At 41.2% G+C, this 26077-nt stretch overlaps 1 protein-coding gene across 4 annotated transcripts in view; it reads right to left on the bottom strand.

Annotated features, from left to right (window-relative positions):
• The window catches only part of LOC117726010 (ankyrin repeat and BTB/POZ domain-containing protein BTBD11-A), a 117623-nt gene that overhangs the window by 14426 nt on the left and 77120 nt on the right, over nt 1-26077 (bottom strand). For all 4 annotated transcript variants that reach the window (XM_034525978.1, XM_034525979.1, XM_034525980.1 and 1 more), the window contains 3 exons: nt 8232-8442; nt 3459-3611; nt 1814-1979 (listed from right to left, as the gene is read on the bottom strand). In XM_034525978.1, the coding sequence (XP_034381869.1) occupies nt 1814-1979; nt 3459-3611; nt 8232-8442 (530 nt within the window). The remainder of the gene's footprint in view (nt 1-1813; nt 1980-3458; nt 3612-8231; nt 8443-26077) is intronic.

The following is a 26077-nucleotide window of genomic DNA, read 5'->3' as shown; positions in this document are numbered from 1 at the left end:
CAGCTCATCAGCTGTGCTCTTTAGTTCTGGAGGAAAAAAACATAAATTCTGCTTTAAGGTAATGTTCTTTAAATCACCATCTTGTCGTAATAACCTCTGAAGTGCCATATGTGTGTGTTAACTGCTGGCTGCTGACCAGGACTTAAATATACTCCATATTCATACCTAACGTACAACTCGTTTCCTCCTCATCAGGCAGGAGACATTTTTCCAGCAGTATTCTCTCAGGGTCTAATTTTCCAGACATAATCATAATCTGCCTCGAAATAGCTGCGTGTTTTCCACAGAGAGCGACAGCATAGGTGGGCTGCATTACATCTTATATCCCCCCCCCCCACACACGCGTCTCATCTAAGAGTTATTGAAAAAAAGGGGGAAAAACATCCAAAGAACTTGATATTAAAAAGCAGGCGGTGAGCTCCTCGCGTTCATCACGCCATCTCCCCCTAAAAAAAACGAAGCGCTCTCCAAAGTGGACGAGCTTCCACAGAGCGGCCGTCGATCGTACGCCCCGATCCCAACGCGGGCGCCTCTTAAGACGCGGCTCGTGGCCCACCGGAGCCCTTTTATGCGGACCCGGCATCCCTTTGTGGACACCGATCCACTTAATCAGCACACAGCTAAAGGAGTCGATGGACGGCGCAGCCCGACGACCGTTGCGATGAGTTCAAATGCTTCTCTTTTGCTCTTTATCGCTCCCTGTAACGCCTTTTACAAGTGAATAGAAAAAAGGCCTGTGTGTCATCGCAGCGCGTTATTTATTTGAGGAGGTGAGGCAGAAAAATGTCAAGTCGGTGCAATTTGTTATACTCATAAGGAGCTGTAAATACTGAGAAATATGACAGGTTCTTGTTCCATTGTGACTGCGGTATGAATCAACCCTGCCAGGAGCTGTGGATGAAATCAAATAACATATACAGTAGGTTTATGCTAGAAACTAAAATGGTAAAAACGTAAAATCCTGTGTCTGAGAGGAGACCTGCACTGTTAGCTTCCACTTAGCAGAGGAACTCATGACATGTCCACAAGATATCGACCCGGGGGTCAAACCAGACGCATCAAAGCAGGAAAAGTGTTGAAGCATCAGGTACAAACGGACCATTAAGTCATTTCTTCTTATCAAAACTAGGGCTACAGTACCAGTCTGTTTATTTAACGGAAATATCTGTATTCAGATCTGTATTTGGATTCATAATGCAAGTTGTATTCATTTTAGAATAATTTTGTGAGTCTACATATATATATAAACATAGAATTGTGTCACATCTAAGGGTGTAATGTACGTATACAACATATATAGTACATGTATATGTGTATATATATATGTATATATATACATATGTATATGCAAACAAAAGCTCTTTGGATTTTATCAGTTGAGTTAAATTAAATCACTAAATCTGAAGTAATCTTTATGATTTCTGAATGGATTTATCCTTGATTGGCATTATAGATACCGACACTACTGTAAAATGTGGGTTCAGTTGATTGTTGTGAAGTTAGAGTGTGTGTGTGTGTGTGTGTGGGGGGGGGGGCACAAATATTACAGTAAATACTCAAATGGCGCCGACACAAAGGAACAACATAACGTGGAGAAGTTGCATCACAGCATAAGAATGGAGCACATTGCGTGACTCATATGGAGCAGCTCGTGCCCAGTGTGAGAGAACCAGGATGAGCTGCCAGGTTATACTCGTCAGAAATGTATTGTGTTCAACTCTCCACTATTTATGTGTGTGCGTGATGTCAAAGCTGCACTAAACACGTAAGAGTGTGTGTGTGTGTGTGTGTGTGTGTGTGTGTGACCCGTCACCTGTTCGCTCATGCTGTTGATGCCGTCGGGCCCCAGCAGGTTCACGGCCTGCTTGACGAGGTCCGTCCGCCCGCAGTTGAGCATCCTGAAGCCCAGATCCTGCAGGAACTTGGCCTCTGTGGAGGCGGCGTCCAGCTTCCTGGCGGCACAGAAACAATCCTCCGCTCTGCAGGTGCAAAACAGCAGATCCATTACTGGGATTAAGTGGGGAGCTTTATCTCAGAAATAGGATTTTTTGTAATCTGCGGATAAACATCTCCGTTGCACGCTGAAGGCAACAGAAACAAGAGCAACTCTGCTGCTCGCAACGTCAACTCTTTCATTTATCATATTAACTGAGTGTTGGGGCTGTTTTGTTCACTTTGCACTTGTCAACGTGTCATTTTTCTCCCTTTCCTTCCCTAAAGAAGCTTTTCTCCAGGTAGGGCTTTTGCTATGACTCATTATTACCCGCTCGCGTCTCCCGTAAAGCCTCTTAATCCAATCTGTGAGCAGACTGTCACAGCCGCCGTTTTCCAACGCGGCCACAGAGGAGCCGATTCACGGTGATTTTTGTGTGTTTTTTTGTGTCAAATGTTACGCGACAATTACAGCTGACATGCGTAAAGAGATGTTAAATGGCAATTTGCACCTCTCAGTGTTTCATTTATTATCGCTCGGCGAGCATTCGACTCTTAACCCACTGACACGACGTTGCAGACCCGAGCTGCCGTGTCACAGCCACTGTGTGCGGCGGCTACGTGGCGGGTGTGTTTGTGAGGGAGGGGATAAAAAGGGGAGAATATATAGTGAGAAGGAAACGAGTAAAGAGAAGATTTATCCCCAAGTCAGGAAGCCAGCAGATGCCGATGGGAATGTCTTTAGATTTGAAGCCATGTGGTCACAAACCAAAGCAGTGGGCGTATTGATGATGGCGCTACATGAAAAGCAAGAGATTTCACTATGAACCACAAGTGTAGCTTTTAAAACTCAATGGGGATATCCTGGTAATATAAAGGTAATCATAATGAAACATAAACAAAATGTCACGGCGACATAATGACATGATAAAGGACAGACTGATCCCAATTAGCGCCAAGGAAGTGGCAATTTACGGATGATATGTGACATCACAGGAGCCACAACAACCGAGAAAAAAAGGACACACACACATTTATCAGCCGTTTTTATCAGCCGTCTCTGTTACTATGGCAGTAAGGATACCTGGCTTTTGATTGCTTTTAATTTATTCTACTTTTATTTTCGTTTCAAATGTTTTACTGTCTTTAGAAATAGTGTGTTTTTTCCTTGGATATTTAATTACATGTTGGTTTACATTACATATGATGTACTGATAATTATGGAGACCTGAGGACGAGTGGTAGTGGCTAATAGGGATAAAAAAAGACAAATTAAATGATATTAAAGAACCAACAGAGGGCTTTATAGAGCTATAGGTACACACTATTATTAAACTATGTTGAAGGAGAATATGCATTGAGGATTTAAAAAGATTTATACACAGCTGGACCTTTCGAATGCCCTCAGAGATTTCCGAGTTAAGGGCAAACGTTTATAATGAACACAACTTCCAGAAGCAAGAAGGACTCACTCCCTGAGGTTTATCTCAACCAGTGAGATTATGTCACGAGTATCGTATCCTTACTTTATTTGTCGGGGTTCACAGTCCACACCGGGGAGCAGCAGCCTGGCGGCCTGCCTCACGTCGTCGCTGTCCACGGAGAAGCTCCGTCGATGCTCAGTGTGGGCCACCGCCACCCGGATCCACTCCATCAGCGGAGGCAGTACCAGGAACGGCCTGCAGGGTGAAAACAAAAGGTTTGTTTTGCTCACACGAAATGTGCAAATCCAACGTTTTCTCACTCCTGATTCGTCACACACGGACGATTAGTCCGCACCCTTAGGCGTCACTTTTCAACGTGCGGGGTAGGTTGAGGAAATGTTCATGGTTTGGGTTCAAATAAGTTTGTTACGTCACTAAAGTTAGATTTGTATTTGAGCTATGTCCCGCAAGTTAAGCATGTTACGAAGTAAAAGTACTATTAAACTCTGCATGCATGATGCTGTGCAAACAGTAGGTCATTATAAAACATAAGAAACAGAGTGTACTAAATAATGTGCAATATGAAGATACCAAACATGATAGCATGCTAACAAGGTGTGTCATATTCACAAAGACAGATCTAAATAAGAACAAAAATAAAGTCCATTCACAAATGTAGATACACATAATCTTACAGGCCATATCAATATATAGTATCTGTGACCTCTGTATGTTAAAATAAATTAATATGAACTAATCCTTTAAAACACACAGCTGCTCTATTCACCTTTCACATCAAATTACTTAATAGAGACCCTGGAGGTACACACACACACTTTCTAATTAAAGATGCCTTTAAAGAACTGAAAAGACAGCTACACCAAATCAATATTTATAATTTATAAGCCCAGAACAAAAACAGATCTAGATGCTGCAACCTCCCTAAAGGCTGTTGTTACCTTCTTTAATCAAAATCAGTAATGAGTCTTGCCTGACTGACATGTTCATATTTCATAATTTATTTCCAGGACTAGTTTGTGTGTGTGTGTGTGTGTGTGTGTATTCTCTAATCACATATCCTCGAACACACACACATGCTTATGTTGTTCTGTTATTTATCTTTTTCCCCCACAATGCAACAACAGCAAAATTCAGGTCAGCCATTCATCAGGCATTTGACCTCTTTACGTCACTTCACAAGCAGAAAAGACAATGATAAGAAACACTTGGACTAATATAACATTTTACATGTATAACTTCTTCTTTTCTCAGAAAAAAAATAAAACACACACGAAAGAACTGGAGGGAAATACAGTTATTTGATTTCTTGCGGAGAGTTTCTGAGAGTAGTGTTGTGTTATGAAGCAATTAGCTTATCTTATATTAGCATGAATACAAACAGCTGGGAAAATATAGCTACAAACACCACTATCTTGTTTATCTAATTCACACAGAAATATAAATACGTTTTGTTCCATATAATGTGTAATTGACTGTTTGCTAGCTAGCTTGTCAAAGCTAGCTAGCTGGTCCATTCTCGCACGCTACATATGCTAATGCTGTTTACAGGGACAATGATGGCAGATTATTGGTTAAAATTCATAGTAATTGCTTGAAAGAATGGGTCCTTGATTTCAGACAGAGTTTTTTTTTCTTTTCTGTTACCGTCAATTATTTCGGCCAAACTGATAATTAGTTTTTTGAGAGCTTTAACTGTAGCGACCTATAGCTAACTAAGCTAACATTAGCCACACGAGTTGGTTGAAAACGCATTATTTTTCTCTTCTTTTGAGACGGCAGCTCAGTAGTGCGTTCATGTTTTTGTAAAAATAAAGTATTCATGTCCAAGAGGGTTTTATTCTCTGAGCTAACGCTAATGTATGGGACTGAACAATATTTATTAAAATACTCTGAATATAAAACACATCTTATCAAAAATATTTCAAAACAGCTAACATAAAGTGACCATTTATGATTTTACGGTTAGCTAAAATTATTAATGTTGTATTTTTGCTGCAGAATATAATTTAGGGGGGTTTTAGCTAACGCAACATTATAATTGACCACTTTGTGTGTATAATATGTGTCAAAAAGTTATTACAAAATCAATTTATAATCTGGTTTCTTGTTTAAATCTTTTTAATATTTGATCATAAAACCGAAATGACCAATTTCATTATTTTCCTGGACATGATGGAGTTCATAGATCTAAATTATTGTAACGATGAGTCAATCAGTGTGCCTCATTCATAATAATCCTCCTCGTAAAAACTGCCCCTTTCTGTACTCTTAAACTTAAATTAAACTTATGACACAAAGGGCAGCCTTGGTATATATGGCTTATGCAGCTTTCTGCAGTCCCTGGCACTTAAAACAGGCCATTGGTAGATAGGAGAAATCCCTTTCACCAGCTGCAGCAGATATTAAGCTTGATAATTTCCCCCATTTGTACTTAGCCATCATGACTATGGTCTTTTTATGAACTATTACGGTTACCTTCAGAAAATAATGTACTTATTATACAAGAAAGATGAATATAGTAGAGCTGAGAATAATTCTTTTTAGATAATGTTAGGACAGAGTTTCTTTTAAGGCTTTTACAACTATCAAACAGTCTCAGATGTACATTAGAGAACCTTGAAACGTGAAATTAATTGGGCTAATTTCATGATATAGCCAGTTAAATGGTATTATGAATCTATCAGTGAAGGCCCCAGCAGAGCTTTACTCCCTCTGGCAACCATAATTCCTCCCAAAAAAATTATTCAAACAAGCTGAGAGAAACCATTTGGGACTGATGTGTTTACCGTGTATGCAGCTGCTTGGTCCTTCTGGAATTTAGCTGTAAGCACATGTTTAATAAAGGCAGCAGCTTTTAGATATTGACACACTGTGTTTGACTAGTGCTCTTTTTGTGCCAGGAATTTGGACTCTGGCAAGGGGTTTTAAAAAAAAGAAACGGGAAAAAAAAAGCAGGCAGTTGGCTGAATAATATGACAAATTAGACCTCCTCCCTTTTCTCAGAGCTTCTTCCCTCCCGAAAGACATATCTACCGTTCTGGCTTTGCAGAAGAGGGAGGGAGGCCCAGGTCTGTAATGCAAACAGTGAGGGTAATGTTATCCATCGATACAGCCAGCAGGCCTGCAGCGACAACCAACACCCAGAGCTGCCAGTGCAAAAATTACTCTATGGAAGCAAACATCTGGGCCCAAATACTATAACCTAGAATCTACCGCAGCTCTGTTACTATTCAGAATTCCTCTTCATTCTTCATCGTTCTTATTAACTTCAAGAAGTTGGAGCGATAAACTAATTGTGAAGTAAAGAGTGTGAAAGTCATTTCAGTAATTTCTTCACCTCACAAAAAGGTTTATCTGTAGCTTCTCAGCACAATCGCTAAAAGATCCTCTTATCTCATTTAATTGTATTCTCCCGTCGTCTCATCCCGCTGTGTGTATTCGGGTCCTTTTTTCTACCCGTCTTCAACCTTTCAGCAGAATGCTAAATAGAGAGTTTTCTCCCGGAGGGGGTGATCCAAGAGCCCGCTGGCACGTCACTCCGCCTGACATTCCTGACGCTCCCCGGGGTTCGTCAGAATGGGGTTTCATCTCCTCGGAGTGCAGGAAGGACGTTGAAAAATTCTATTCGGCCAATCCGAATCAAGTCCCCCCTCTGGTTCCCATCAATCTGATTGACGCCCGAAAACCTGTGCAAGAAAGTAGGAACGTCTGCACCAACCTTTTTTTAGACCGGTGGACATTATTCCAGGTCTTGAAGGTTTGAGAGACAAACTGAACGGGGGCAATATGGCTGAAAGGATATACGTGTCTACCTATCGAGACGGAGAGCTTTTAAAGTGTGTGATGTGCGCCAGAAATGAGGGTGATGGACGTTTCATCAGAGATAAAAATCATCTACCTGCTTGATTTACAGCTTGACGAGTGAAGGCAAAGCCCCACATATCACACTGCACACGGCAGCTAATTGGCACAATTAGTCCTTTTTTGAAATGGCTCTTTTTTTGGCTCTTTGGGACACTTAAGTGTTTGCTGAGACTTGTGCCATGTGGGATTTTCTGCTAATGCAGCAAAGAAAGGCTTTTATATTTGCACAAATTGACCTTTTACAGCCAAAGTGGTTCAGTTGTTTTCAAGAGTTTAGGTGATCCTCGACAACCGGTAGAATATTAACTGGAAGTATCACACGACCGTGGCCTATTTACCAGGTATTTGTGTTTGTGTGGTCAGAGTAACTGGTGAATTTGGTAAATAGATTGAAATATGCCAATAAAAAGGAACCTCAGAGTCAATTACGTTTGGATTTACACCTTGTTGGCTGTTTGAAGGTACCTTTCTGGGGGTAAACCTCAACGTTATTGTCTTTGAGTTAGTGGGAAGCGCCTGAACGCACCACTAGTTCTGGTAGCTTCATGTTGGGGAGGAACCCTCCATTCAGGGGTTGCGTCCGTTGGAGGATACAACAACTGAACTGTGACACAGCTTTCTGTCTCCACCACCTATTGTACAATCAATTTATGAAACGTGTGACTCAAACTGGAAAAATGTCATCCTGTTTCCAAACTAGGTTGGTCTGTGGTTTGAGGTTCCCCATATCTGTAACCCTACCGGTCTACTTTCGCACTTGTTGTCCCAATCTTTGCGACATTATGTGTAATTATTTACCCATAGTGCACCTGTTCTTCCCCTATTGTTGAGAAATGCTAATTTGTACATGTACAGAGAAACTAAAGAGACAATCAAGCTCTACTGAAAGGAACAAAATAATCCGTACTGGCCACAGATAAGTCCTGTTATGTTTTGCTAATAATAATAAAAATGCCACCAATGAATTACTGGGTTAAAGTTGGGACTCACCTCTCAGTCTGTAAGCTGACTTTGGAGGGCTCAACGTTGGGGTTCTCCCACTCCATCTGTGGACAGTGCATGAAGTAACACAGGGTGTAGAGGGCCTCGGGCTCCCAGTGCACCGCGGTGTTGGTGGTCTTCTGGTGGACTGGAGTCCCGTTGCTGGGGTTCTTGATGTGCAGGGGCTGGAGGTGGTGCATCGCCCGGGAGACGAGATCACCTGGGAGGATATTTTTTACACATGAGGACGGTGCACAGACTTTTTCCAATAAAAACACAGCGGGGGGAAAGAAATGTGTCAGAAATAGAAATGCATTAAAGATAAGAGTATTACCACTGTGTTATACACTGAGGAAATATCTACTCATTATAACAAAGTCCTACGCATTACTCCCAGAGCACAGATCCATTTCTTTCACCGCTGCTTTGTAATGTGAGTACTTGCAGCGCTCACTCCTTCATTCACACACCCTCTGATTCACCGTACATTTAGTCATACACATGTGCCCACACAGTGCTTGCTGAGTGGGAAATTGCTGCCTTGAAATGAAATCTTATGCACATCGTGCCTCTCTCGGTAAAGTGAGAGCCCTTGTCATGTCCTCATTCTATCATCAGCTCTTACTTTTTTCTGGCGTGACCATCCGAGAGAGTCGTGGGGGAAAACTACGGTGCGTCCGCGTACACGTGCAAAATGAGGTGAACCTCCTGTCGCTAGAGAAAAGTGGTTGCAGGCTTGAGTAGGACAAACAGATGCAATAGACTTGGAGAATTCAGATTTTTTTTATAACGTGGGTCTTATTTTCGTAGCTTTTACCATTGTTTCAGTCCAGTTTCAGTTGCCGCAGAGGCTGCAGCAGCGTTAGCTAGTAGAAATAAAGCTACTATAGTTCACACCGATCGTAGACATATGTTGATTAAAGGAATAGTTCAACATTTTGGAAGCAAAGCGTAGTCCCTCTCTGGCCGGAGTATTAGATTAGAAAATTGATAACATGGTCATATCTCTCAGTTAAATATGCGGCTACAGCTAGCAGCTTAGCTTAGCACAAAGTCAGCTAGTAGATAACTACCTGTAAAACAGTGAATAGTGTGTTTTTTATTTTCACGGTAAACAAGAAAAAGGCCAAAGAGGTTCGTACAGACCCAAGCTAGCCGTTTCCCCCTGTATCTAGTCTTTATGCTAAGCTAGGCTAACCTTCTCCTGGCTCCAGATATGAGAGTGATATCAATCTTGATGAAATATTGGAGATGTGGGCGATGGTTCTGGTCTGGAACCAGGATACCACGTTCATCAGATGTTATTAAATATATATATTTATATAATAAGATTCAAACTGCAATAAACTGGAATGATGATCCTTAAATACATTATAGTGAAAACAGAGAGTGTTTTCAACCAAGGGTTGCGTAAAAATGCAATGTCATCTTAAGAAACAAAAACAAAAGTGTGTATAAGGGTAAAGCTTTACTTATTTAAGATTAATTCAGGATTGATTCCTCAAGATCGTGAGGAAAAGAAATAAATCTCAAAACACTTTCCTGTAAAAACTCCATAGAGATAAAGTAAGCCACCACGGAGGACATTTCCTGGTATCTTCCTTGATAAATGTGGTCCATTGCTTTTTTTTAATGTGAACCCGTATCATGCCGCGTCTGTAGGCAGCGGGGAGCAAATGAAAGTCAGAAGAAATTTTACAATTCTAATAGTTTAAAACACCGGAGGAGGCGATGAAGACTCCAAAAGAGAAAGATACTCAGCGCTGACGTTTAGAGAGCCATAATTCTCTGATGTAGGATTTTATCGATGAGGTAATTAGTGATGCATTTAAGAATAACGATATCGCTCTGAGGGGAAAAGATACTGCAGGGGTCGATTTCTCAGAAAAACTAATAACCCCCCCACGTCGATCTAATTATTTACTCTGTTTACCGGAACGCCGGCTGGTTTAAAAGCTTTCAGGAAAACGCGGACGGAAAACACCGCAGCATGAATATTGTGAGTTCATGCGTTCTCCTGCCGGATACACGACGAGTACTAATGTGAATACAACAATATGCGTGGAAAGTGTGCAGTGTAAACAGCAAACGCACACATCTGCTCTCCGATTCTGTTTGTTCCAAAAATACCCAGTCTGAGCAAAGTCGGCCCGTCTCGAAAAACCTCATCGCTTCGTCGGAGTGACGGCGGTGAGCCTTGCGCTCCGAGGTTCTCCCATCTGTCAAGACTAAAGGCCCCTGACGGAGTTCACAGGCAGTCAGACGTAAACAGAGGCACGGCGCCTCACGGCACAGTTTGCACCCCGGCTCCGGTGGAGCCTCGTAGACGGTTATCCAGAAAAAGGATGAAATGCATCAATAAATCACTGGGAACGAGGGAAATCATGCTCCGTTTTCTGCAGGATGAAGTGATTAAAGATGTGGGGAGGCTCCCGTCTCCAGGTACGACGCATTAAACAGACACGATTAGGTAAGGTCACCTAGTGCCAATGACATCACGATAAGGCCTGCAGCGCTTCTCATCTCTAGGTTTACACACCCCTCGATTTCTTTCCTCCTGAGAAGCGAGGGGAAGAGGTGAGGAGTCGAAGGCATCGGGCATTTAACAGAGTGAGACATCCGTGCTTCGAGTTGTACTTTATGGTCATGTCAGCTTGACAATGTTTATATGTACTTTTAATTCAATTCACAATGTGGCGTAATGTGACAAGAAGGTGCCGTCACACCTCTCTTTTTTTTTAACGTCACGGGTGCTGAAAGAACTTCCACAAAAGGATACATCTGTGTATCCTTGCTGACGAGCTCCAGCAAGCCTCCTCTCTCCTCGAGATGCGTTTTAGGAATTGAGACATCCTTCAAGATGGAGATTGATTTCCGAGTCCCAGACAGGAGGACAGAGGAGACAAGGAGTTAGAGAAGAGGGGCTGCTCTCAGACTGAGGAGGATGTGACCCAGGCCCGTAGAGATCACCCCCGCAGGCCCCGCACTGCGGGGGGGGCCTCGCAGTGACAGGGGGCCTCGCATGGCAATTTTTTTTTTTAATCCAACACTAGCCAGCGCACTCGGCCGTATTGCGGCTAAGTGTCGGCTGACTCGGCTGTGTTCCGGCTCGATGCGGCCAAATGTGAGCCACCTTTGGCACATTTCACTGTTGCCATGTCTGGCCCAGGTGTAGCTGTTACGGACAGGGGCAGATTCTGTGTGAGACATGGCAACCGGTTTATCGGCTGCCGAATCTGGGCCGAATAATGTAATAAATAAATAATATTACATTACGTAATAACATTAAGATATCCCTCAAAGTTGTCTCTCTCATATAAAGCTACACAATAAAAAAAGTATTTTAAACTGGCTTTATAAGTTTTAAATAATAGTTGTAAAGGCAATCGTAACAGGCAACCACTAGGGCCTCCTGCTACGCGGACTGGTGTTATTGTTGGGCCGCGGTGCATTCTGGGAGAAGTACGAGGACATTTCTCTTGAGGAAAAATTAAACGCACATTTAAAAGTGGTGCCCAAAAGCGGAAATCAAAACAGAAAAATTCTGAATTAAATGCCAAACTTTAAAATTAGAAGTCTTTTTCGACCAGCTGGTGAAGGATGCACTCATCTGCCAGAAGAGACGGGTATTGTACTGTTTGCAATAGCTCACATTACCACGTAGCTAACGTTATACTTTGACAGCTGTACTGCTCTGTCTATGTGTTGTGCTTGAAAATACATTAACCTTATTAAACCTATGCTCTCACTATACCCCCTGCGCCCATTATCGGACATGTTTCCTTAATTATCTCCACAACCACATCGTTGTTTAACTTCATTTCACGTTGTCCAACACTGCAACCCTTTTGAGAAGACAACGGCTCTGTACAAAATAATAAAAGTAACCGTTAAGTAAGAAAGGTCATTTTCCAAGCTAAAACTGATCAAAACATATCTCAGAAGCTCCATGTCACAAGAGAGGCTGTCAGGTCTGGCCGTCCTTAGCATAGAGAATAAACGTCAGTTTAGATGTAAAGAGCGTGGTTAAAGACGCGCACATGTGTATTCAAATGCAAACCTGTAGAAAGTAGCCTACCGGTGTATCGACTATATGTAGGCATATTTGTTATGTTGTTGTAACACATGTTCTATTTGAGCTGTTTGATAGGCCCTAGCATATGTTTTGTTTCTGTTGGAATACATTTGTTCTCTGTTTGAGCTGTTTTTTCTGATTGAATAAATTTCCCTCAAAAGAAAAGCTTGGGTCCTGTTCGTTTATCTTTGGATAATGACCACCGGACAATACATTATCCCTTACATATGGGGGGAGGGGGGGGGGGGGGGGGCCCTCTCAGGGTTATTCTGCAGGGGGGCCTCATGTGTTTCCGTTACGGCACTGATGTGACCTCCAGCTAATGCTACAACCTACAACCTATGCAGCTGTCATTGACTTGGAGGGCTAATAAAAGTTTTGGTTGAAGTTCAGGTGATGTTTTGGTCCACCTTAAAGCCCTTAAAACATATCATCTAAATCAGCTTCTTACAATGAGTGAGAAACACAACAGTTTCTGCCAAAGTTTGAACAGTTTCGGTAATTTTGCTTTATAAATCGATGGATTTAGTGTCTTGTCTGAGCTCTTCTGACTGGTTTAAAAAGGGTAAATTACATATTTCTGTGCTCGAATTAAGAGTTTGGCAACAGTGCTTAAATAATATCTAAGGATGTTTGTTTCAATACTTTAACTTTGTTGCTTTTAAAGGAATTAAGCCGATAAATTACAAAGTCCTTGAACTCAATTTTATCTAAAGTGTTAGATAAAAAGTTCAATTAAATATTGTAATTGTTTTGTAAAAGAAACTTACTAAAAATAAGGCAATCAGATCAGAAACCATTGTGTTGTTCTGGAGTTACAATAAAACCCATTCTGTATGATACATGAATAAATAATTCAGTTAATTTATCAGTAAACAGCTTTGTGATGAATGGATTAATTGCTTTCGTCTTTCAATAAACACAAATGTCAAACGGCGCTTCTCCACGATGAGAGTTTTAATTAGATGTTCTCTCTTCAATATCATTGTAAATTTACCACGAAAGAAGCAACTGCAGATTTCACATTTTGGCTCTGGGAACACGTCCTATTTTATATAAAAGAAATCTATAAAAACAAACAATACATTAATTGTTGAATGCAACAATCGTTACATTGTGGCTCTCTGCTTGAGACATCAATCAGGCCGATTCATTCGGCACAGAAAACCTTCCCACTCCAGGACGTCCCCATGCTGGCTCAGTGTGAGTTTACGCAGTGGGCTTCTGGCCTGAATATTAAGAGCGAGTGAGACATTAATACAGATTAAGATAAAGCAAAGACGACTGAACTATGCATTTACGTTTGCAAACCCCCCATTTCCCTGCTAAGTGGGAAACAAAATAAACCAAACACACAAATAAAAAGACCCAAAAACAAAACGCTCCCTTGTGGTTTGCAGAGCTTGCTGAGCGAAAGCAGAACCCTGTAACCAAACCGCCGCCTCTATAGATAAAGGAAAACATCTCGTTTTTCACCACAACCCGCCGCCGTCCCTCCGAGCTGAACGCCGGGTCTGATAATCGAGCTTTCGGTGCCATCATTAATTGTTCTTTTGACTTTGGTTTTGTCGGCAGGGCAAAACCAAAAACATTTGCTCCCGTCTCCTTTGCTGCAATTATCTAAGCGACACTCCCATGGGGGGGTTCGTGCCTCATCTCATTTGTATTAATCATAGAGGACAGCTTGGTGTCTTCCTTTTTTTCCTCCCAGCCCAGAGTCTTCTTCCCTTCTTTCCGAAGGACTCATTAAAGAGCAGGACTTTGTTGCCTTTTTCGACTCGGAAGAAAATAGTGAAACGGCACAGAGAGCGAAAAAAGAAAAAAGCCCCGGCTTTAATGAAAATGTCAACATTGTACATTCTGTCACACGGCCGGCTACAAACCCTGTAATTACCTCGTCTCTCCGAGTTTCCATAATGTAAGTTCAGGGATGAATGTTTTCATCGAGATAATAGTTTTCGTGGAACATAAAGAAAGTAACTCTGTTCCCCTCTGACTGTGAACTTTAACAAGACTGAGAGCCTCAGTGAGGCTGCACTTTGGCTCTAATATGCACCGACGTCCTCACAGGGATGTGATAACACGCCGAGTTTGTACTCATGGTCCAATGCACTTATTGTGAGTCGCTTTGGATAAAAGCGTCAGCTGAATGATATGTAATGTAACGTAATGATGTTTAGCAGGTACGATTATGACCATGTTCACCCGCTTAGTAAAGCGTGCTAGCATGCCAACAATTAGCACGACAATTAGCACGAAACACAAAGTACATCTGGGGCGAATGTCACAATTCTTTCCAGGCATTTGGTTATGAACCAAAGTATTGAGCGCATTTCGCCACCGAAGTTATTACGAATCATCCAAAGGGTGAAGATGAACGAGTGAACCAAATTTAATGGCAATCCATTCATTAGCCGCAGAGATCATTCACACAATACACGCAAATGTGGCGCTACAGGAAGAGTCAGGGATCAGAAAGGTCAGTAGGGTTCATCCTCTGGGGATCATGACTCTTTGAACAAAATTTAATGGCAATCCACCCAAATGTTGCTGAGGTATCTCAGCATAAAAATATGAAGCCTTAACTCTACATTTTAACACCTAAACTGAAGCTTTTAACTTCTGTTTTGTCGTCCCAAAGCCAGAATACGGGAGTTAAGATTGCTTTTATAACAGTATGATCTTTTTCACAGGTACAATGAAGCACAATGGAATAATCTTCTCATAACTAGAAGCCAAAGAAAATGTGGTTTGAGTTATTAGAATGTATTGAACAGTGTGTTTACTTTGACGCACAGTAATTAAACTTTGATAAAATTCTTATCACAGTTGAAACCCCAAATAAATAATTCCAATAATATGCTTTGTGGGGGTCTCAACATAGCCAATATTAACATAAAACTATTCTATAAGGTTTAACTTTCACATTTGGGCTAATAATGCTGTATTATGTATTTGCACCTAATTCATTTGTGGACGCTTTTTTTATTCTCTGTGTTTCTTTGCCAATCAATTTGGGAGGAAGCAGTGAAAATTATTATGAGGTAATTATGAGTGCAGAATCCAGAGACTCAGCTCCTGCAGGCGTGGAGGTCGTTCTGGGGAGGAGAAATCCATCTAAAGAGCCGAATGTCAATGAGATACGACGGCATTCAGTATCCTTTTATCTTTCAAAGGGCTCAATGCACACTAACTAATACGCTGTGTCATGTTTCTTATGTTTCTCGACGTATAATTTGATTTTAAACGCCTTGACACATCTCCAGTTGATTCAGATAGGAGATGCTTGCTCATGGAAATAATCTGAAAAATTAAAAAGGCCAATGTTTTCATTTCTGTCAACTGGAAGCATCTCAACAGAAATCAAGTCGGAGCTGTGAAGGTGCAAAACAAACTAAACTTGTATACATGAATATTTATTCCCGTCGCATTAACTGTTAAAACTGAAGACACTCAGCTGTTTTTTAAGCAGTTGATTTAGAACTAAAAGACATTTTCTGGCACAAACAGTAAACAGAAAGAAATACTCTAGAGACGGTGGGTAATTCTCAAGCGTCAGATTATATCTAGTAATTTGACCCACCAATCTTATAAAAATAAGGAATGTAGCCGCTTTAAATTCATCTCTGTAATAATCAAACCTATTTTACATGCTAGATAACCAACTTTAGGGTGTTAACGAAGGCGTATTTTGAATTTTTTTTTGTTTTGTTAGCATATCGCCCACAAGAGTCAGAAAACAAGCTCGTAATTCATGCGGGTAAAGTTCGGCGAGCCGGCCTCTTATCAAACGTGACCCGGTGTCACCACTGCGAGACAACTGTTGTGTTCTCTAATGGACGACGGAGATGGAAGATTCCTCCGCTGTCCTCTGACACACTGTCATGGCCTCCAGCTCCCGGGGGGACCGAACCGAGGACATTTAATCATCGCTTGGTAATACGACGGACTCGGAGATCTGCCTTTGGGACACATTAGCAATTCCATGGCAACTATTAATCACAGTCAATTACAGGGCATGTCATCGTCAACACAGAACGAGCAGATACTTTTACCAGCGCTGCTCAAGTGGAAATTAATCACCAGCAGATGTATTAAATATTGGACATGTAGAGGGAGGTCAGTTATAACTTATAACATAACAATACATTACAAGCTGCCATATTATATGTATATATATATATATATATATACTGTGTACATACACTATATATGCTCTAAGCCTGGTGGTTTTATGATCCAAAGTCACATTTTTATAGTAACCCGTCAGAGGCTGAGTGACCATCTGGAGTTCTGGCAGTCGCCAAACAGGAATGAAAGAAAAGGGTAGAAATATATTCTAATGTGCTATTTCTAGTCCTTTTTTGCAGCAAACAGGCTCCATGGAGGGAAGAGTTGGTCATGAGCGGACTACTGATCCATCTTCTATTTTATCTTTTTATGCACTCATAATAATGTGACACGCTGCTTGTGTTCTGAGCGAATCCCAGCGACATAGATACGCAGCAGGTCACCTTCTGCAAAGGTAAGGGACAAAAACAAACGGCTAAGAGAGAACAAACAAAGTGCTGTTCTACAAATGCTACAGCATGATTCATTCAGACTGAAGTGCCGGACGTCAGTGAAGCACTAGGGATGTTCCAGCCATTGTGCTGCCTTGAACACGTCATATAATACCCACACGGGGTGCCCACATGTGGGACCAAACAACACAGGAAATATAGAAGTAGCAAAGATGAAGGTAAATACAGAAACCTTTTTAATAATAAAGAATTCGATGGAGTTAGGAAAATGCTCAATTACACATAAGTCATATTGGTGAACCTCCAATAATGAGTAAATGTAATGTGAAAGGGGGATTCAGCATGAATCTCTGCCACTCTACTAATATTTTTTCTTTTCAAGGCACATTTATTTGGATAAGTTTCCCAGCAGCAGGTGACTGTTTCCAAGTGACACAGGTTAGCCACTAGCTAGTCAACGCTGTAATATGTTGTAACACGTGGTTAACGTAACACTAGTGACGTTGTGAAATGTTGCGGCTAACGTTGTAGCACGTGGTTAGCATTGTATAAAGGTCAGGGTAAAGTTAAGGCCACAAAACTATTTGGATAGGGTGAGAAAAACATCATGATTGGGCCTAAAATAATACATTTTGTTATGTAACTTAAGCTAAGGGCGTAAAGTTTGACGCCCTGGGAGTGAGACCAAGCTGAGCTGGTAAAGTAGAAGATTTAGCAGCTAAACACCAGGATATTAGTCTTGAGAGGTGGTGGAGATCAAAACAGAGCAAAAAGCCGAGTGAATATTGAACTTAAATTCGTCAGGTAGCTAGAAAGGGGACCTCAAATAAAAGTTAAAGTTGCTCCATGTCAGCTGGATGTGTAAATAGGCAACTGTTAGCTAGCATTTTAGCCATAACCGCAATATAAGGTGATAACTACTTCAAGATTCACTACTTCAAGGATTTATGTGTCACGTATTCTTAAATATACGATAATAATTCAAAGTTATGTAAGTTTAGTGTCTTTCAGATACTGTAACTTTATTGATAGACTTAATTAAACATAGACTACTGTTTCTAACCAGCCACTACACCACGAAATAGTGTATCTCTGTGGGCAGATGCTGAAAAGGGAACACTTGAAGGCAGCAGCAGCATGATACCATCTGTTGTGCCCCAGGATCCTTCAACAGAACAGTGGGGTACAGAATAATTATTTGAAATGTTTTGTTTTTTAATTACAAATATATATATATATATATATATATATTTACACAAAAAAGATAACATTTAAATTTCCAGTCCCCGGGTCAGCCAGGGTCAAACATGCAGAGTCGTTCTTTTACCCCCTCCCCGCCTTGGAAGATATGTTGACTAAATATTTGGAATGAAGGTCTCATGATGCAAGATGCTGCAAATGTGAAGAAATCCCTGTTTAGGAAAGTCAAATGCTCATCTTTGCACTGTTTCTGTATTGAATCTGATAGGACTGTTGATGCAGGAAGCCTCACGATTCCTTATTTCCTAGAGTAAATTAAGCCGTCCAACAGAAGTGTCTTGCCTGCTGCAGCTGTCCACTCCTGGACCGATGACTGACCATAAAGCAAAGAAACGAGCACAAGAAGTGCACGGAAACACAAGCACCGATGGTTCATTCGTGAAAGTCCCAGAAAAGGTCTGTTCGTTAACAACTAGCGTGAATGTGTGTGGGAAATAATACGAGGCTCTTCTTGATAATGGCTTTTCTCAGTCTAAAGAGGCTTCGTCATCTTGTCTTATTTTTTCCAGATGTTTCCAGTCTGTTGAGACGGAACGGGAGATTACACAAACGGTCTCTCTCGTTCTATTGTCATCATCTTTCCTCCTCCGAGTCACAGGACTTCTAAATGGATGCCACTTTATTCTGTCTAATGGCTGTTTTAGGGACTTTTGTTTTAATGGCTCTTCTGAGAAGATCTGCAGAAACACGACTGCACACTACCGCAGTATACAATATATAACCTTCTTATGCATGGACTTGATGTCCTTAAATAGTATTTCGCATTCATAGTTTTTTTTGGATATGCTCCACAATTACATTACCAGCGGAAATTACTAAAACGCAGCAGCACACAGCAAAAGTTAATTTAGTGGGCAATTTAATCATATAGTCATATAACAAGACTAAGAGTCGACAGTCAAGCTGGCGACTCTGCGAGGCCTTACTGAGGCACAGTGGTGCTTTGAGGTAAATGGTAACGCCATGCTGATAGATAGCCTGTTTTATACTATGTTCATTATATGTTCATCACCGTTGCATGGTAACGAAACACGAAACACAGCGGCGAATGATTGAAAAATATAGTTTCAATTGAAATAAACTATCGACTGGATGACTGAACCAGTGGAAAATGTCAGAGAATCACGTAAGATATTAGTATTCATCCTGAGGGAGGGCATAAATGTGTAAATGTTTCCATTTCATGGAAATCCATCCAATATTTGTTGAGATATGCGATTCTGGACCAACAGACACTAAAAAACCCCAAATATTAATGTCACGGTGGTGCTAGAGGAAAAGTCAGAGGATCATCAAAGTCATTAGGATACATTATCAGGAAATAATGGACAACTCTACCAAATTTCGTGGCAACCCATCCAATAGTTGTCGAGATATATCAGTCTGGACTAAAAAAAGATGTACGGCACCACTCGATCTCTTGTGCATACACAGGCAAACAATAAGTCCACTATCAACTATACAATGCAAACTTTATGGATATAATTGTAGAAGTTATTTTTGACATTCAAGGCTTTACTAGAGTGTTTCAGGCACATATAACATTCTAACCCTTTGACAATCTATCAACCTAAAGCACCCACTCTTGTCTTTGGTAGCATTGTCTTATCATTATCTTTTGTGAAGTCTCCTTTCATTAACGACTGCTGCAAACAGCTGCCCCGTCTTTTCTTTTCTTTCTGTTTTTCTCGGAAACTGAGGTGAGAACTAAATGCAGCCTGTTCAATTCACCGCCTTATTACCCCACAACTTCCATTAGCCTTCTGGGCTCTCTGCAAAAACACTCAATTAGTGGGTCTTGCGTTAGCTCACAGCAGCACTGCTACGAGGGCTACAGCGGGAAAGCCCGTCGTCCTATTGCAGCAGAACTTGAGTGAAAAGTGGAAGTCAAACTTGTTATTAAAGTCACTAATAGTCGAGGAGCTGAGAGAGGCAGGCTTGTGTATCATCGGCGCCTCACATGTTGGGCTTATGGGTAATAATTATTAATGAAGAACATCTGCCTGTGGGTGTTGTACCCTCTCCGGAGGGGCGTCGCACACTCAAACGCTCACGCATGCCGGTGCAGTCGCTTGCACTCATCAGCTTCATTGGAAATGCCATACGTTCAATAGACTTTAATTAGAATGCAACGCAGCAAAGGCGTGATCAAATAACAACAGCAGAGACGCACACGGAGGCCGCTGACCTTTACGTATAAAACCGGAAACAAAGTAATCAGAGCTTAATCGGCAATAACAGCGCGTTGGTTGTTATTAACTTCAGTCCTCGGTCAACGTCTGTGTCCCTGTGGAACGAAACCGATCAAGAACTCGACAAGAAGTGGCGTCTTGTACGGTCTCACGTTGGTCCGGTGCTTTGTTGTTGTATAGAAGTTGCTTGGCCGTGATGGGTCATTCTTTAAGCGAGTCTTTTGGCTCCCCTTCGCTTTCCCCCCAAGTCGCCGTGCGATGCATTCTCAGTTGGCAGTTGGTGTTTCAGAGTTGCACGTCAGCCGTCGGATTATGGATTATGGAGGACAAAAGGACACCTTGTTATGGCTTTTGAGGACAGACCTAAGGTGAATAACAAATACGAGAAATCTGATGCATGTCCTTGTTGGGAGCATTGTTCCAGGATGTTTACAGCGTGCCAATAAAGGCAATGGAAAGACACTTAATCGATGTTAACACTCCAGTTACCAGGAGGGTTCAAATTGGGGTAAAGAGCTTAACTTTATTAATGTGAACTGGAGGAAAATAGCCACCCGACTTTGCAATGTTAACCATTGTGTTAGCATGCTAGCATTTGTGAACAAGCACTAATTTGTGTCATTAGTTATGTTTGAACCAACAGACTGACAGCTAGCTACACAGCTAGCATGGCTAAAAATGGGCAAACATTGGCTGGAAAGTCTAGTTACTTATTAGTTATGTGAAGGTTGTATATATACACAGCCTAAATATACTTTTAAATCTTATCTAGAATAAAAAGAAGTTAGTACAATATGAGCTTCTAAAAACTAGGGTTGAATAAGTTAACCTCTCGTAATTTTAACAGGACATCATGTGACCTGCAAATGACCAAAGCATCCTAGATTCACAGTTACTTAAAAAAAAAGATATCATTGAATGATTTGATTTGGTTGTTTAATGGCATTTAAACGACTACAGTTCAATGTCAAGCTGGGTTGTAAGAACACTGTTGGAAGTGTAGTTGAAATGTGACTGTAGTCGCATTGGAATGCAGTTGAAACTACAATAGATTTCCTTTTATTGTCATTCAAAAAAGGCAGTGGATACCCTTTGACCTTGAAATTACCAACGCCACGCGTACGAAGACACAAGAATGGGAAACAGAGGAAGCTCCTCTCCGTGCTTTAGCCCAGAAAATGTTGTTCTCACATCTTCCTTTTGAAAACTACTCGAGTTATTTCTTATAACGGCTCGTTAATCGCTGTTCTAATCTTTGGGGAGGGGGAGCTGCGATGAGTGAGTGGGATTCCCGTGGCAGGTATCGAGGGACATGGAACCATTATACAATCATGAATCCAAGCCTCACGTAATTACTGCAGCATGCAGCGACAGCCTACACGATTTTCCGGCATGTGTCTTTTGTGCCAGATGAAGAGGTGTGTGTGTGTCTGGAGGATTGTGAGGAGGGCTGTTTGTGTTAGCATCCCCCCACCCCACCTAAAGGTGCTGGGAGGCAGATAAGGGAAATGGCCGCACCTCCCGTTTCCAGTGACTGAATGACCACATTTTAACAATTCCGTTTCGCTTTTATTTTGTATTTTTTATCCCGTAAACCCCAGTGTCTCCTGTGACGGACAGACACGAGGAAGTGAGCGGGACCGAGGAAATGGAATGAAGAGGACTAAATGACAGCGGGGACCTTTTCCCAGCGGCACAATGAGACACCGTCCTGCCTTGACACGTCCATTAGAGAGAGTTACCGAACAGGACACGGGGGGGGGGGGGGGGGGGGGGGGGGGGGGGCGTTATCATCAGCAGAGCCCCCGACGGTCAAAATGGGCAGATTGAAAAAAAGAAAACCTCCCGAAAAGCAGCTTAATGAGCTTTTTAAACTTAGAAAATAAGTCGGGGCGACTCGTTTCTCACCTTTATTTTTTTTCCTCCTCCATCATCCACGCTGAGAAGTGGGTCAGATATGCGAGATGAGGAGAGTGAGAGAGAGAGAGAGAGAGAGAATGATGCATGGCGAAGCCCGGAGACGTATTTCAACCTCTTAATATGATGAAAAATGAGAACGTTGCGTGGACGGTCTGGAGATGAAATGTAACACCTTCCCCGGTCAGTGTGTGTGAATGGAACAGCGCCGGCGGGGTCTTTTTAATAATAATCTATGGTGAGAATAATGCTTGTTCGCGGGGTAGAGGTGGTGACCATCCAAAGTCACAATTCGACAGGTTTCCAGTCAAGCGATCGCTTCCTCTAAGAAGAGAAAGTGACATCTCTGTAACCCCTTTTTTCAAAACCAGCGCACGACTCCTGCAGAGGGATCCCTCTCTTTGTGAAATCCACTCAGCCCTGAAGAATAAGCACTTTTCCTCAGAGTAGAATACACGATGACAAATTATTTTTTTTTTCAAGCTGGCTATTGTCAGCTGGGGGAAAATACGGAGCGAGAGCAACGCCGCCCGCATGTTTTTAAAGCTCACACCGCCGCCTGCGATAAGCATCAGCACATCATCCTGGAAACCCAAAGTGACAATTTACGCATTTAGTCGTCAAGTATAAAAGCTGCAAATTAGCACACGAAACTGATGGTTTGCTAAACTGTGGTTGCTGTGGTAACAGGGAGTGTGCGGTTTTAATACCACAGCAACCAGAGCCCCCCCCCCCCCCTTTGTCAAAAAAGCACCACTGGAGAGCAACTGCATCGTCCTCCAGCTGTCGTGCGGCCTGCAGCTGCAATATTTAACGCTGAGTCGGCGTCGGGAAAAGAGACGGAATTTAAACGCAGTTTAAATAATCGATCGCGGTCGTGACGGAAGACGATGTTTAGATTGGCATTATCTTAATACAGCTGTAGGGGGTAATACACTTTGATTTCTATACACCCCACGTAACTGTGAGCCAGGTTACGTGCTCCTGAAACCGCTGGACTTTCACCGCTGTTCTCGTGTACCACTATACTCACACGTGATCTTTTCCTTAACCGGAAGTTTAGTTGTGTTGCCTAAGATATCATACGAAGCGTTACGAGAGGACATTAATGAGATAAACTGGATTACAAGCAGCATCATTTGGTTAAAGGCCATTTTGAAACCGTGCCAACCGTGAACAGAATCAAACATGGTGGTTTGGTTTCATGAACACCTTTCTGGTTATAACCTCCACACTTCAGGAATGGAGGGCCTCTCTGCACCGCGTTACGCCGTTTATTCGCTGCTCTCTCGCAGGCTTTCCTCTGTCACACCTGGTCACAATACGTCCGCTCACACACACACACACACACACACACACACACCTCTGGAGAATGAAATGATGCATGCAGTGATGAATGCTGCTCTTTAACGGCCTCCTCTATCAACCGTTAATTACCAAACAACTCGGGGGTGAAATTGCCCTGAACGCACCGGCTTCTTGTTTATTGTTTTTGGATGTTGAGCCCGTTAGCTTTTTAAAAAAAATTATATTTTAATTCAAAACTGTTTAAAACGTGACGATCCCGAGAAAGCCTTGTTTTGGGGTCCGCGGCGTCCGACCGTGCAGCCCCGAGCAGCGACTTGCAGGAGCATTTCAGTGCATCTTCTCAAGTTTGTTTCTGGCGACTTTCACGCGGAGCAGCAGCAGGAAGCGCTCAGCGTGCATTGGGAGTTACTAAACACCATTTCTGAACACACTTTCTTACCGTTTCAGTTTGATTTACTCACTCAAATCGCTCTAAAAGCAACTTCCTCTTGCTGCACAGCTCCGATATCACGACGAGAGGTACAAATGTTAATATGCTCACGGCCAGTCAATTATCATTTGTCACAATGCACTTATATTAGCTTTGAGCTTCACGACTGCTCGCCTAATTTCGTACGTTTAAAACTTGTTGTCAGTAAACATGCAAATACAATATTTATCTGTAATCATGTATCAATGTAAACTAAAAGTGATTGTAAGCGGAGTTAATGCATTTTACAATTTACATAACATCTGCATTATTTATGAGACGTTCATTTGGAAAACATGAGAACCGCTGTCATAATGATATGTTTATCTAATCGATGGTTATAAATATATAAACACAGAGAAGAGCACTCACACGCTTTCAGTACTTTCCATCTGTGCTCTTTAGAAAAGTTGTGTATATTGATGGTGAAATTGATTTGTCCACAAGTGACTCAATTTTGAGTCCAAAAGAGGAAAAACAGAATGCTTTCTTTTTTTCTTTTTTTTTTGAGGGTTCGAATCGAGCAGCTTTTAGGTCGAGCTGAAAATAAATAGACAAACAAGAAAAGCTGAGCAGAGCGTGGACGTCGCGGACGTTTCCGCGGCAACTGCAGCCGAATGCCCGAAACGTGTTGGGAGTGAAAGCCCCAGAATGCATCAGCGGATCACTGAAAGATTGACTTCTATTATTATTATTCTACTCTTCTACACTTCACAATGCCTATGTTTTGTGGTCATTATATTTTCTTTCAGACCACCATGTTTTTTTTAATCCATACATGAAACAGACAACCACACAACATGTGATGTGATCACCACTGGAATTTATTAAATTGATTTAAAATATGAAATATATAATATTTAATTATATATATATATTATATAAAATTATTCTTTATATAATATTATATATATATAATAATATATATATAATTATTCTATATATATAATATTATATACATATATATATAATATTATATATATAATATTATTTATTATTAATTATATATATATATTATATAAAATTATTATATATATAATATTATATATATATAATAATATATATAATTATTCTATATATATAATATTATATACATATATATATATATTATATATATAATATTATTTATTATTATTATATATAATGTTTGCTGCTCAAGTTCACACTTCTACTGCACCAGTGGCTGGTTCATGACCTTCTGTCTGTCCTCTACCTGCCTGTGACTGCTTGTTATTAGAAACTTATTAATTGTCGTTTATTCTGTTCTATTAATCTTATATTTTTATTTATATTTTTCCACTATAACTGTTCACAGGAATTGGCTGAGAGAGGCGACGTACCCTGAATAAATAAATGCCCCCCAAAATTCACACATATTGTCTCCCCATTTTTTTTTTGCAATCTTCTTTGAAAACATGAGGCTGGGGGGGTCATGCTCCATTCTTTTATTAATGTCACCAAATGTCATGAAAATAAAAACAATATGTCTCAATACTTTCTTACTACCTTGTCTGTTGCTGGATCCTTCTTAAGATATAGAAAAGAGTTTATAAAGAAACCCATATGGCCACAGTTGGTTTTCAGGAGGAAATGGCACTTTGATTTACGCTGCGGATTAATGCACATGTGTTGCTGCAGCGACTATTTTAAATAAAGAGCTTTTCCTTTAAAGGCATGCATGAATCAGAGGAGCAGATTACGCGCATGCTGCACTGTCGATGAGGCGGAGAAACGGCTCCTGTTGCACCTGCTTCTGATAAATAAGATGCAAAGAGTTGCTGCAGAGCTGCTCCTTTAAGGTCAAAAGCAGACGGGAGAATATGTTCAGAGCAAAGCACCCTTAAAGCACTCGATGGAGCAGATTCACACTCAATTCACATTCAATTTCATTGCATGATTTCCTTCGTTTTGGATTTCACATTCAATTTCCTGGACAGATTCCGTCAATCTGTCCAGGAAACAGAGGAAAATCTTGGGTATAAATATATTACTGAGAATAATTACAACATTCTAATTATGCCCTCTAACCTCAAAAGAACTGAAATAAAAATAAAAATAAAAATAAATAAAAACATCATAGAGGTTTTTAACCCTGTAGCTCCTGAACTTAG

The sequence above is a fragment of the Cyclopterus lumpus genome, chromosome 23 (genome assembly GCF_009769545.1).
Source record: "Cyclopterus lumpus isolate fCycLum1 chromosome 23, fCycLum1.pri, whole genome shotgun sequence".
Classification (NCBI taxonomy): domain Eukaryota; kingdom Metazoa; phylum Chordata; class Actinopteri; order Perciformes; family Cyclopteridae; genus Cyclopterus; species Cyclopterus lumpus.
Note: the sequence above shows the minus strand (reverse complement) of the source record. Positions and strands in the feature narration are given on the sequence as shown.